At 39.1% G+C, this 15176-nt stretch overlaps 1 protein-coding gene across 4 annotated transcripts in view; it reads left to right on the top strand.

The window, feature by feature from the left end:
- Positions 1-15176, top strand: part of AK9 (adenylate kinase 9) — a 68418-nt gene extending 53242 nt beyond the window's left edge. For all 4 annotated transcript variants that reach the window (XM_081856684.1, XM_081856685.1, XM_081856683.1 and 1 more), the window contains 10 exons: positions 621-834; positions 1364-1565; positions 3568-3714; positions 4782-5002; positions 6263-6459; positions 11059-11228; positions 12198-12296; positions 12387-12489; positions 13025-13139; positions 14025-15176. In XM_081856684.1, the coding sequence (XP_081712810.1) occupies positions 621-834; positions 1364-1565; positions 3568-3714; positions 4782-5002; positions 6263-6459; positions 11059-11228; positions 12198-12296; positions 12387-12489; positions 13025-13139; positions 14025-14227 (1671 nt within the window). In that variant the 3' untranslated portion in view covers positions 14228-15176. The remainder of the gene's footprint in view (positions 1-620; positions 835-1363; positions 1566-3567; positions 3715-4781; positions 5003-6262; positions 6460-11058; positions 11229-12197; positions 12297-12386; positions 12490-13024; positions 13140-14024) is intronic.

The following is a 15176-nucleotide window of genomic DNA, read 5'->3' as shown; positions in this document are numbered from 1 at the left end:
AGCAGGCGTAATCACTTGGATCCATGCTTAGAAAGCTTGGACCCATGCTTTCTAGGCATGGGACAAGCAGAAGTGTGGAGAAGCCCTCAGACAGCCTACGCAACGCCTGTTTTCTTTAAACCCTTTTTTCTTTGCCCCAAGGGAGTTGCCCATATAAAACAAAGGAGAAACCCAAATTAGTGTAGCTGTGCCCCGAGTAGAGGTATATCTGCCCTGAACCAAAAATAGGAGTTGCTAACTTTGACATTCAGTGACAGTGAGGAAGATGGGATGAGCTACATTTCACTTCCAAAGTAATAGGCACTTGACACCCCAAGAAGAAATTACGAAATTGTTAAATTATTATTGTTCTTACTAACATAATAGTTTTCTGCAAAAGAGCTGCTTGGTTACTTTAATGGCCTGGTTTAACTGATGTGACTGTTCTTGCCAACTTTTCCTCACCAATTATTTGTGCTTGCATAAGTAATTTCAGTAGAAAAATAGGAAAACTTCATTCTTCATAAACTTCATTCTTATAAATTAAAAGATAATATTTGTTAAATTGTGAATATACATTTTTCACTGGAAAATAATTACAACAGCAGTTCTGGAGGTCAATAATTCTGTGTTTATTACAGCTAAGTGAAGGAGACGCAATCAAGCCTTTTCAAAATCAAGATACTCCTAGCTTTCCACTTATCCATCGAAATTGTATTTATTTCTTTACAAGCAAAGAGAACAGGGATACATTTATGAAAAATCCCATCAAATATCTCCGTCAGCCAAAGCCAAAGCCAACTGTGCCAGTTAAGATTGCAGTTGTGGGGCCTCCAAAATCTGGAAAGACTACAGGTAAGTCTTGAGTCCTGAGTGTATAGATGTTTATATAGGTATAACAGTATTGCATTTATGGAGAGGATGGTATTTTTCTGTTCTACCACATAACTATACTGCCGGTAAGTTCATTTAGGTTTTTTCCAACACATTATTTTTTCTTGGGTGATGTTAAACTGTACAAGGGATCGCCTTTAGCAGGCTGCTTTCAGAAAGCAGTCATAGTAAACCTTACGCTTTTATCATAACCGTCTAGGTCTAATGACACATCCACAAGATATGTTTGAAATACATGGCTTGTTCCAAAGGAACCTGGAAACTGTAGTTTATCCCTCACAAAGCTACAATTCCCAGCACTCTTAACAGCACTCCAGTTTCCAAGATTCTTGGGGGGAAGCCATGTACTTTAACGGTGTGGTGTCTGAGGGTCACCTATGACTGTGATTCTGCTCTATTGACGCAATCATTTTCCTTTTAAAACATAATGGTCAGTATTATGGGTCGGTGTGGTCAAAAGCTGTTCATTAACAACAAAACTGTTTTGCAGTTGCCAAAAGATTTGCAAAAGAATATGGATTGTTGCGCCTTTCCATGGGAGATGCCATCCGTATGGTGTTAAACAATCAGCCAGAGACAGAACTAGCACTTATATTGAAGTGGCATCTGCAGAAAGGATTGACTGCACCTGATGAACTTGCTGTGAGGGCTCTAGATATTTCACTGATGGATACTGTGTGTAACACCTCAGGGTGAGAGAATTTCATTTTAGTTATTTCATAGCATTGCTTCCAGATGAGTCACATTTAGGACTACATCTGCATAACATTGCTTCCAGCAGATATGGAAGGCAGTTGCCTTTGTCTGTCATACAACTCTGCCTTGCCTAACATAAAACCAAAAAATGTAATAAACAATGCTGTACAATTTGGTCATAAAGGTTCAGATACGCATGCTGGCAGATTATAAGCATTTCTCATCAGGGTGTTTTGGTATTCTGCATTAAAGGAGGAGGATAGTAAAAATCGTACTTGAAATTGTGAAACGTAGTTTGTTTCTTAATCCTGCAAATATATATTTTAGATATTTTTTAAAGCCCTGGTGAAATAGAGAAGGGCTCTGGCTGCAGTCCTATGCATATTTATCTAGGGGTAAATCCCATTGAACATAATGTCCTGGATTGCACAACACAACAGACAAAGCCAAACCATGACTTAGCATGAACACAACAGAGTGCAGACTCCTGGAGAGGAGATCACAGCCCCTTTGCTCATTCCCAGGTGCTCTGATGCTACACTACACTAACCCGTGACTTAGCATGTCATCCAAACCCAGACATGTGGTTTAGCTATCCCGGACATACCATGAGCCCTAAATCATAGGACAAACCTTGCCTACTACTTATGGTAAGTCTGGAGCAAGCTAAACCATGAACTCAGGTTCAGAGTACATGCTAATCAAAGCTATGGCTTAACTTCATGTAGAACAGCAGTAGAGCAACTGGGCAGGAACAAAGAGGTCACATTTGCCTCTCCTGGAGCCCACACACTCATGGTAAGCCATGGTTTGGCTTAGTATGACTTGTGAACCAGGCCATTATCTTAGTCTATAAACATGTACAGTCGTACCTTGGTTGACGAACTCCTTAGCAGTCGAACGTTTTGCCTCCCAAACACTACAAACCCTGGAGTGTTCCAGTTTGCGAACATTCTTTTGGAAGCTGAACATCCAGCAGGGCTTCTAGTTGGCTGCAGGAAGCTCCTACAGCCAATCGGAAGCCATGCCTTGGAAGCTGAACGGACTTCCAGAACGGATTCTGTTTGGCTTCCAAAGTACAACTGTATAAGATTCCCGACTAAGGACAGGAGGAACAGATTCTGTAGTTGATATGCTATAACTTAGCACAGGAGTGATGAGCTTCCAGCTTAAGGGTCAAACTTTGCCTACTAGGCCTCCCTATTTGTCCTGCAAAGCTGAGCAGCCACACCCATCTCCCTTACATCTGTCATACATAATGTGTGGATTGAGGCTTCAAAGAACAATTGGGAGCTTAAAGTGGGCTTATGATAGTTGTTGTACTGGAGAAGGTGTGATCCCAACCACCTATCAGCTGATGGGCAGTAGGTTTGTGACTTCCTCAAGGAGGAGAAGCAGTTTCCAGTCAGTAGAAACAGCTTCTCTATCCCAGCACTGATGGTTTGGTGAAGCTGCCCTGACATTAGAGGTGAAAAGGAAAAGTATGGAGAAGCTTACAAACTGTGGGGCTGGCAATGGCCCTTGCACCCGAGAAGCTTGGGAAGGTGGGAAGGGACATCATGTGACTGACAGGTGGGTTGCCCCTGATAAAGTTTGCCCATAGAGCCAAAAAGGTTCCTCACTCCTAATTTAGGTCTATGTACAATGTTGGAATACTATTGAGGCCTGCTAGCTCAAAAATACCTACTTTGTTTAGTTCCCTGGTGAATGATAGTATGTTTTGACAGCCTATTCTAGTTTTATTCAGTGCCTTCAAAATGTATTACCCTGGTTATGTTTCTTTATAAAAAGGCTGATTCAAAGCTTTAAGATAATTCTGGAAATCGGCACAGTGCCAACAGGAATAATAAAGAATGAATATGCTGTTTGGCTCTGTTTATTATTCCTGATTCAGAATATCCTGGCATGTGTATGGGCTTCATCAACAAGAGTTACTGTTATAAAAATAAATAATAAATCTGAACCCAATCTGAATTGTGGTCATTTTCCCTCCCACAGAGTTGTTATTGATGGATACCCTGTAACAAGAAAACAAGTAGACCTTCTTGAAGAAATGAAAATCATTCCAGTAAAAATCTTTGAATTAGATATTGATGTGAAGGAGGTCCTCAGAAGAGCACTGCAGGATAAACAAATCCCTAACAGGTAGCAACACCATGAAGGGTGTGAAGTAATAACACCCTCAGGTCACATTAATACAGTGGTACCTCGGGTTAAGTACTTAATTCATTCTGGAGGTCCGTTCTTAACCTGAAACTGTTCTTAACCTGAAGCACCACTTTAGCTAATGGGGCCTCCTGCTGCCGCCACGCCGTCAGAGGACGATTTCTGTTTTCATCCTGAAGCAAAGTTCTTAACCCGAGGTACTATTTCTGAGTTAGCGGAGTCTGTAACCTGAAGCGTATGTAACCTGAAGCGTATGTAACCCGAGGTACCACTGTACTTCACAATTAGGCATGGTTTCTGGCTTAACATAGTTTACAGTGAAGGAGCAGCATGGTAGACAATGTCCAGTTGCTCCCACTTCACTACTCCCCTGGCAGAAACAGGAAAAACAAATTACGAAGCTGCCATTGTACTTGGCTTCCCTTTACATCCAAACAATGGACTGTGTATTGTTATTTCCTAACAAGCCACAATATGTAAGCCACCAACAAACCATGGTTTAAGGCTGATTAGCAGTTGTGGCTTGTTAGGGTTTGGACATACAGTGGTGCCTCGCAAGACGAAAAGAATCCGTTCCGCGAGTCTCTTCGTCTAGCGGTTTTTTTGTCTTGCGAAGCAAGCCCATTGACGGCTTAGCAGATTAGCGCTATTAGCGGTTTAGCGGCTTTTAGCGGCTTATCGGCTTATCGGCTTAGCGGATAAGCGGCTTAGCGGCTTAGAAAAAGGGGGGGGGAGAAAAAAAACCCACAGGAACTTGCAAGACATTTTCGTCTTGCGAAGCAAGCCCATAGGAAATTCGTTTTGCGAAGCACCTCCAAAACGGAAAACTCTTTCGTCTAGCGAGTTTTCCGTCTTGCGAGGCATTCGTCTTGCGGGGCACCACTGTAACAGGAAGCCAAGCTTAATGGTAGCTTCCTGGTAGGTTTCTCACACATGGAACAGGGAAGTAGTGAAGTGGGAGCAGTTGGCCATTGTGCACTAACCTACTGCTCATACTAGGCTGATATTAAAGCCTAATATTAATGCACTTAAAATTCTCTTCTCAGATATCCTTATCCAATGCACGACAGCTCCCATATTCTCTCTATCAAGAATTCGTGTTACAGAGCACAAACAGAAGAAATAAGACCTTACTACGAGGAGCAGCACCAAAACTGGTATGTGATTGATGCAACACATAGCAAATGGTGGATCTGGAACAAAATACTTGAGGAAACTCAAGCAATCACCAAGCAGATCCAGATCTATCTAGAAAGAATACGACAAGGTAAGCAAAGAATCCTGTTTTAAAAAAATGGGGGGCGGGTTTGTTAGTGGATTTTATATGTAATTCTATTACGTTACTTGGATTTGACTTTAACTTCAAATAAATGAAGATTAATATGAAACTTAAAAATAGAAGCTCAGAGTCTGATAAAGAAGCACATGACCTATTTGAATAATAAAGAGAACATGAACCCATTACAAATCTTTGGGCTGGTCCACACTGGGCTTTATCATGACTTTCAAGTTGTTTGAGTCCTAGATTTCTGGCCATTGTTCACATTATGTTGCTCTCAACCAGAACTCATCCCATGAATCACACCAAATCAGGTGCAAGAACCTAGCACTCCACAAGTTTACTCCAGCCAATTTTGGGCTATTCCCTCCCTCACTCCCACTGCAACCCCATAAGATGCAGCCCACAGTGCTCAGTAGGTCCGTCCGTGTCCCCCCCCCCCCCCGGCCCTCAGGAGAGGCTTTTGTTGGGAGTGGGGGGGTGCTGAGAGGAAAGGAAAGAGGAAGTTTACTTTCAGCTCACGCAACACTGGATACAACTCTTAGCAATTCAAAAGTTCTGCAGTTATTATCTGTATATATACATTTTTGGCCTGCTTCTTGCCCATCATCTTTCAAAGGGGTTACAAGTCAACCCAAATGGTAAATGGGATGGTAGTGCTGTTATCTGGTAGAGTCAGGATCCTTCCGGATTGCCCTTTCACCAATATGAGGTAGGGCCAGCTTGAAACTTGACTTCAATTATTATTATTGTTGTTGTTCTTTCTCATTTTTTATTCAAAGCAGCATTTTGTAAGCAGACTCCAGATTCTGTTTGGAAACTGAAGTGAAAAGCTACATACAGTCAAAATCTAGTTATAATTTAGTGTCCTCCATGTAAAGAATCCATTTAGCAAATGAATTTTTTTCAGCTGTGAATGAAATACAATACTGCTAGTAAAGCTAACTTGCACGAAGCATTCTAATAAATTAATCATGTGTAGTAAGCCTTTAGATTCTGCAAACTGGTGAGCTTTCTCTGCTTCATGGAGGATAGATTAAATTAGAAACATCTTTCTAACTTCTTGATATTCACAGAAGTTAATGTGACTGACCTGCCAACCAAGCTATATACAGTATAACATACTGATTTGCTCTGTATTGTTTGGTATAGCTTTTGCATTTTCACATATCAGTAGAATAGGTATAATCTTCCAAATATGTAGTGTCACAGGTGAAACTTTACAGCATTGTATCCAATTGTTAACAGGAATGGCAGCCAGTATTGCCGATTTGTGTATCATGCCACAAGAGCTGCTGTCTCGGCTGGGAGAGTTTGGGCAATATTGTCCTGTCAGCCTTGCAGAAAAGGGAGAGCTCGTTGATTGTTCTGTAACGCCTTCTCTAAAGTTTGCAGCAGAATTTCGAGGACATTACTACAAAATGGCTGGACAAAAGGAACTAGATGTAAGTATCAAAAGGGGTAGAATATATATACATAATCCATTTGGAAAGCAAATGGGTGCTGGCACAATGAATATACAAATAAAAGTTCAAAGAGCTGGTGTCCTGCAGTAGCTTAGTGTGGGCTGGAAACTCCCTACCTGCAGTCTTACCTCTGCCACAAACTCACTAGGTGGCCTTAGGCAAGCCAAAAGATTGAAGAGTTTTGGGGTATCTTAAATACTAACAAATGTATTTGAGAACTAGACTCCAGTTAGCTTCAACCCTTTGCAATATGGCACTCAAACTAGTTTACTGTTATGGGAAGCACTTTGAATGTTTTAATTATATAGAAGTGTTAAGAATTATTGTTTTATGAATGCTGACTCCAAGAAATGGTTAGCCATTGTTTTGTTGTGGCATTTGTCATATGGCCTTGTTTTTATAAACCCTTTATTCAAAATGACCCCAGTGAAAGGGAAGTTCCATTGTGAGGTTAGAATTTTCTTTCCAAATGTTTGCATTCTTGATGTGTGTGTGTGTGTTGAGTGAAATGATGATTTTGAGGAGGGTGGCAATACCCAAGCGTTTGCCTTTATTCTGAATAAGTTCACACCCTCTATCATATCACCTGCTTGTCCTCATAGCCTCTTTTTTCACCGAAAGCTGGGCCATGATGATGTTACCTTTATTGTGTTCTCCTGGACTACTTTATCTCTCAGAATTGGATTCTGTCCCTTAAACAAAGATTGGATTATGTTCAAATGAAAAAGCATCCCAAAGCACTAAAATTCTGACATGCTTTTTCCACACAAAAGGTGGTAAATATATACCCTCAGTCCTGGAAGTGTTCCAAGCTAAACCCCATTACAGTTATTATATGGGGCTCAGATTTGGACAGGCACTCACCTTAGATCTACGGAAGCTGTCCAATCAAAGTTCTTAAGGCAATTTTTTTCTGTACCACCCTGTGTCCCAAACGCATCATTGCGCCAGGCTAACCTCCCCTCGGTAGAATTATGGATCTGGCATAGGACACCTAACTATTGGCTTCGCCTAAACTCAAATCCCCCCGGTCTAATATCCCCAGTGCTGCAAGATTGTCACAAGAACACCTGGACTACAATTGCTTATCAAAAACCTCACACTTGTGGTTTATCACCACAACTGCTACTCACTTTGGGTTTTAGTAAAGCAAACAGTCTAATTTGTCAGCACCTAAATGATATCAAGCATCAGAACAACTTGGCCACGATAAGGAAATTTTGCCCATGGTATGCCTATTTCCCACCTTCCCATTTTGACTCTCTGGCACCCTAGCTGCATAACCTAGAAATTCTAAAATATAGACATGCTTTTACCCTCGCAAGATTGAATGTATTGCCTTTGGCTGCACTTGAGGGACGATTCCAACAGATTCCACACAAAAAACACATGTCCCTGTGGAGATGGCAGTCCCAAATCGGTGGTGCATGCCATTCTGGTTTGCACTCTTTATAAAGACTTGAGGAATGAGATTAATATGATAACAGAAGAAATTAAAATTTCTAAAGGCACCAGACAGGGATGCCCACTATCACCACTATTATTCATAATGGTCCTTGAGGTCTTTTTGGATTCAATAAGGAAAAACGAAAGCATAAAGGGGGTGACAGTAGGCCAAAACCAATACAAAGTTAAAGCCTTTGCTGACGACTTAGTTCTGATGGTGGAAGAACCGATGGAGACTGCAGCTGAGATACTGGAGGAAATTGAAAAATTTGGAGAGGTGGCAGGTTTTATAATAAACAGGAAGAAAACCAAAATTATAGCCAAAAATATGGAAAAAACAATGATGGAAGTATTGCAACAACAAACGGGTGTTGAAATTGCTAAAAAGGTGAAATATTTGGGAATATGGTTAACTCCAAAAAATATTGATCGGTTCCAAAACAACTACGTCCCGGTGAGGAATGGAATTAAGAAGGACCTGGAGGTATGGAGAAGACTAAAACTATCCCTCTGGGGTAGAATTTTAATGATCAAGATGTCAGTGCTACCAAAGATGTTATTTCTATTCCAGATGATACCAATATTAAAAGGAGCGGCGATCTTTAAAGAATGGCAAAGGATGATCTCAAGATATGTCTGGCAGGGCAAAAAGCAGAGAATTAAATATAAATTATTAACAGATGCAAAAGAAAGAGGAGGCTTTGCCCTGCCAGATTTGAAGTTATATTATGAAGCATCATGTCTTTGCTGGTTAAAAGAATGGATTAAACTTAAAAATACAAAGCTCCTGGATTTGGAAGGATTTGACAACAGATTTGGATGGCACGCGCACCTTTGGAAAGAAAAGAAAAAGGGTTATAAATCATTTGAAAATCATATCTTCCGGAGATCGTTATTGGAAGTTTGGGACAGATACAAAAATATATTAGAAATGGGGGTCCCACATTGGTTATCCCCATTAGAGGTTATAGGTGTCAAAAAAATTAATATGAGAAGTGACTGGATTACCTATGGAGATTTGGTGGTGAAGGAAGGGGGGAAGTGGAGATTAAAACCATACGAACAAGTAAAAGAACATGTTTATGATTGGTTGCACTACTATCAAATAAGTGAAATGTTTAAAAAGGATGTGAAAGAAAAAGGGTACAAAGAAAAAGACTCAAAATTTCAAACAGAAATTGTCAATAATGATTGTAAGATAATTTCCAAAATGTATAAAATTCTGTTGGAATGGCATACAATGGATGAGGGAGTAAAAGTGGTCATGATTCAATGGGCCAAAGACTTAGGATATAACATAGAAATGGATGATTGGCAAAAAATATGGAATGAAAACCTGAAGTTTACAGCATGTGTCACATTGAAAGAAAATGTTATGAAGATGGTATATAGGTGGTATATGACACCAGTAAAATTAGCAAAAATGTACAAAACCTGTAACAAATGTTGGAGATGTAAGGAGAAAGAAGGTACATTTATGCATATGTGGTGGGATTGTAAGAAAGTAAGGGGGTTCTGGGAGATGATATATAATGAACTAAAGAAAATGCTAAAATATAGCTTTGTTAAGAAACCAGAAACCTTTCTGCTGGGAATAACAAGAATGGACATAAATAGGAGAGACTGTAAACTTTTTCAGTATGCAATCACTGCAGCAAGAACATGGAAACAAGAAGAAGTACCGACTTTGGAAGAATGGAGGACAAAATTAACAGACTATGCAGAACTGGATAAATTAACTGGGAAAATCAGATTTCAAAAGGATCACAGGTTTTTTGAGACAAAATAAAAAAATTCCTTCCAGTAGCACCTTAAAGACCAACTGAGTTAGTTCTAGGTATGAGCTTTCGTGTGCATGCACACTTCTTCAAATACACGCGTATCTGTGTATCTGAAGAAGTGTGCATGCACACGAAAGCTCATACCTAGAACTAACTCAGTTGGTCTTTAAGGTGCTACTGGAAGGAATTTTTTTATTTTGTTTTGACCATGGCAGACCAACACGGCTACCTATCTGTAACAGGTTTTTTGAGGACTGGGGAAAATTTACGGAGTATTTGAAAACTGTATGTGAGGAGTGTACAATGCTAGTGTGCTTTAAAGAAGCTTTGTGAAAATACAAGGAATATTGCTAGAAAGCAAATAAGGACAGAAATATAGTATTTAATGGCAATATTAAAATTAAGGAATGTGAAGATAGGATTTGAACTACGAATGATTGTCAGAGAAGTTGAGGGAGGTCCAATAAGCTAAAATATGTGATGTGTAAATTGATATGATTGGAGTTTTCTCATGGAAAAAATTTTAATAAAAAATTTATATCTGGAGATTATCACCCCTCTTTTATTGTCCATTCCGGGTCACCCAACCACTGTCACCGTGTCCTTTCTCTTGGCAGATCAAGATGAGCAGGTAACAGCAAAGGTTGCAAGGTTTTTAGCTGGGGCAATCAGAATAAGGTCCACTATTTGACTGTTGATTCAGGACCCTAAAGTGTATTTTATATAATTGACTTTTTATTTCTGTTCTTTTTTTCGCATTGTTGTTTTGTTGCTGTTGCCGATGGCTGACGCAAATAAAGATCCATTCATTCAAGATTGGATTATGTCTTTATTCTGAAGTGCACCTAATGCAACTGGTGTTGAATGTTACGTATAACAAGTGGTCCCCAGCCCCCAAGAACACTGGAAAATTGCTAAGAGTCTTGGTGGACCACTTAAAAGATTTTTCTGCCTTTTGTATGACTTATAATGTAATCTCCTATATGTTGTATGTTTTTTAATTGTATATTTCTTGCTGATCTTATTTCTTATATATTTTATTGTATTACAACTTGAATTCCACATAATATAAAATACAATAGACAATAAAACACAATGTAAGAAATAAAAGCAGCTACAAATATACAATCAAAAATATTTAATTCACCATGTCTGCCTTTCACAGTGGCTATGCCACCTGACTGAAGCTCATGGACCACTGGTCTGTAGACTAGAATTTCAGAACTTCTGTTATATAAGAAATAAGGGGGGGGGATACATCTGTTCCTCAATAAGTAGCCTCAAATGATTTTGACCATGAATGAAAACATGACATGTTTCTCCTCCTTCTCATACATTGCTTTCAATGCAGAAATTCCTGAAGAATCCAGAATTATATGTCCCCCCATTAGCACCTTATCCTCTCCCTCTCCCACATAAACTACCAAAGAAACTGACTGCAGCAGATGTGAAGGCTTTATTTCCTATGCAAGCTGAATTGCAAGGATTCTGTCCAGTTACTTACCTAGATGGGAAGCAAAGGTAAACACTTGCATTTCCAAGGATTTCTGTTAATATAGAATATAGAAAAATGCAATCTGTGCTAATAAGTTCTCAAACAGGCAAACTCCAACACCTTCCACTTTGCAGAATCATTACTATTCTGCATCACATCATATTATTTATTGGACTTTATTGAATAAAATTTTAAAGTGGTGAAGGTGAAGTTAACATGGTGTATTTGATAACTTTACATAGGATTTAAGAATCTCTGCATTATATGGGTGTATCCAAAGGTGCTTTTCTGCATTCTGTAAATACCTTCCATTCACAAAAAGACTGTTTTGCACCTCAAAAAACTATGCAACTGTTACCCTTCATGGATTAAAAATTTAGATCAGCCACATGAATCCACAATCAGTAATGGACTGGATGTGGGCATACAAATGTAATCCACTTGACAGAAATGTTCCTGGTTAGAAGTCCTGATCCAAGGATATTGATGTAGCATGCTTTGGATGAGGTTGTACTCTTTTCAAACAATCCGGTCCATAGTTTGGGGATGCTCCTCCAGGTGGCAGGTGTGGCCAGAAGCACTTCATAGGCAAGTGTATCACCTGTGACTTTTGGAGAAAGCAGACCTGGCCATGGTCATGCATGCTTCAGGTTGCAATCCTATACCCATTTATTTGCAATCTCCACTGAACTGAGTGAGATTTACTTCAGAGCAGGCATGTATAGGATTGCAGTATTATACAAAGACTGGTTCTTGACACATGCTGGATCTACGTTTGAAAACACCTGGTCCAAAATGTTTTTCTGGAACATGCAGCTCCTCTTTTATGACAATTTCACTGGCTGCAAATCAAATTCTGGACTCAATATAAAATTTTAGTGTAAAGCCACAAATCACTTAAAACCAGGGTAAAAGAACAATGTTCTCCTACCAGCTGCAGCAAGTATGAGATGCAAATGTGGTGATGATATCTTCCTTTCATTTGCTGTTTTGAGGTATGAAGCACTGGTACCTGGGGACATTGAATATGCTGTACTTTATCGCAACAAGCTATATATTTTTGAAAGTGAAGAAAAGCTTCAAAAGTTTATGAGGTACTGAATACATCACTTTTTTATTTTCATTGATTGCTTTGTGTTTGATTTGGGTTTTTTTTAAAAAAACTGCAATTTCTGTATTCTTAGATTACCAGAGAAATATTGGAACCAGACCCTTCCACATAAACTTCCCCCAATAAAGGAGCCAATATTGCTGACAGCTCTTCCCCTGACTGGATACCTGGAACAGGTTATTATTTACTGTTAATGACACTCAAATTGACTTAACTTTGGGGGGCAAGATTCAAATGGGCAGTATCTAATCTCAACGTTGCTAAATGAATTCAGTAATGTAATGAAGCCATGTCACAGCTTTAGTCTTATTTTTGCAAAGGGTTTTCTTTTATTCTGATAAACATGACTGATGCCTTCCTTCCTTTTTCAAAAGTAATGGACAGTAATGGAAATAAGGGCCCAAATGTTGCACTTGTTTTAACTCTGTAAGCTTTTGGAAGGTCATTCGGTATTCTCCAAACTGACAGATGGTGATAAAGGTATTTATCATAACTCCAGGGACTGCTGAAGCTATGACTTGGATGGCAGAGTTAGGAATATGTTGAGCAACTTTCACAGTGATACAAAACTGAAAGGCACTGTAAGTGATATAGAGGAGAGAATTAAAGGCCAGATTATGAATGATCGCACCAAGCAGTAAATATTACAATACATAAAACCTTATAGTAGTGTTTATATTGCTCAACTAACATTAGTGTTTGTGTTTGTAGGGTGTGGCCACAGCTCTGATAAAAGCAATGAATGAAGTAGGTTGTTTAAAACCAAAATTTCCTTTCCTAAGTGTGAAAAAGACTGCTCTGCTGTTCATAGCCTATCATTTGAAAGGTACAGTAAAACCTGTGCTATTATAGTATGAAGTAAAATAAAATAAAAATTAGTTTATATTTTTGACATTGATCTTTTATTATTTTGCTAAACATACATGGTGACACAAGTCAATGCAAGCAGAATTCTGCTCATGCAATAAGATCTCCCATTTAACCCTCCAGGAGAGATTTGGGGGCCATGGGAAAGAGTGTTGGGGTAGGAGAAAGGGGAAATCCCTTTATGTGAGTGGAAGGCTATTCTCCTGCAGGCTGGACACATTCATCCTAGAATAGTCTATGATCAAACTCGAAGTGACAAGGTAGGGTTCTATTGTGCTAGCAGAAATCCTTGCTCTGACAGAACATTCACAAAGCACACGACACTGGATACAACCCCATGTCTTTAGATATGGGCCTGCCCCATTAAAGTGGAAAGTGGGGGCGATGGGTGCTGAATCCTTCTCCTACCTGGCCCTCTTAATTCACCCCTCCAGATACTTTTCTTACACCTGGCTCCAAGAAGCCCAGCTGGAAGCACAGTTGTGGGGTGCAGGAAGGATATGACATCCAATACCTATGCACTGCTTTTGACTCTTTAAATTGCACATCTACCCCTTCCTCTGCATGTTAATGGTGCAGACCTACATGGATCTACCTCCATCATATGTAGTTTTGGCCACTAGATAACTAAGATAGACACTGTACCTAAAATCTGGATTTCTAGTTAGAAGCAACTGCACATCACTGTTAACAGTAATGTAGATAGGGATTCAGTCTGGAGATCTTGTAGGCACTTGATGTTGCATAATAATTCTATAATATGTCCTTAGGTGTTGTATAATTGCACAATTAATTAAGAAGTACAAGTGATATGGCATAATTGGTATTATTTAACTTCCTACAGCATATAACCCCAGGAGCTCTGATTATATACGAAAGAAGTACAAGAGGAAGTTGGAACGCTTCATAGATCATTGTGAACTTATCCCATACCTGGGAATCAAAATGACACAGAGGTATAAAGAGCCTCAAAATCGACCTATTGACTTTGATCACAAATTACATACCTTTTTGTCTCTCAAAGATGTGGATCCAACCTCTCATTAGCCTCAAAGATGTGGATCCAACCTCTCATTTAACATTTGAATGTTAAATTCTTTTGGTTTTTCTTCTGATCGTGCCCAATAAGTGATGGATCCAGCGTAACAGCCTCAGCAACATAAACAAAAGTCCTATAGTTTCATGCATTTTAATGGGACAATTTGCAATTTACTCATATATTCTGCAACTAATACTAAAATATACTTGGCTTTTAATTATTTTGCTGTCATTGAAAAATATTCAGTCTAAAACTATTGTTCTCTAATGCTGTTAATGCAGATATTTAAATGTAATGTATTTTATTATAAAGCCACTGAGAGAATGCTTTTGGTCTTCTGTAATTAGTGATTTTTTATCTTTATTCTTTGTGAAGTATTAACTTCTGCCTATATTTAATTGAAATTAAACAATATTCAACTAATACCCATTGCCTGCTGCATACTGATTCTGAAGAGTTATGAGTAAATAATTTTATTTTGCCCTTCTGCATAGTATTATGAACAGGGTGGTCATTTTACTTCTTCATGTGTAAATATTCTAAGGAACGAGAGCCACTTAGCATAGAGTAATAGTGTACACTGTCAGCAGCTGAAACAGCTGCATGCTGCTATTTCATGTGTGGGCACATCTAAGAAATGCAGTCAATTGTGTGTCAATATATGAACAGTCAATATGCAGTCAATATATGAACTGTGTTCATATATGGCAGAACAGACACACTGATATATATACTTTGAATAGGTTCTCAGATGAAAGAGATTGCACCTGCCTGCATCTCCCGTCACACAATTCCTTCTTTATAGAAGTGGGAAATCAGATGTTTCTTAGAAGATGTGGCATCTTCTGCTGTACTTGATAAACCTGTTCTCGATGAAGTGGCAAATTGGTGTCTGAGCTGAACCATTTCCCATCAATCTCCCATTCAGGGACTTCCCCATTAAACAGTGTTTTGGTG

Source organism: Podarcis erhardii (genome assembly GCF_964252035.2).
Source record: "Podarcis erhardii genome assembly, chromosome: 3".
Classification (NCBI taxonomy): domain Eukaryota; kingdom Metazoa; phylum Chordata; class Lepidosauria; order Squamata; family Lacertidae; genus Podarcis; species Podarcis erhardii.
Note: the sequence above shows the minus strand (reverse complement) of the source record. Positions and strands in the feature narration are given on the sequence as shown.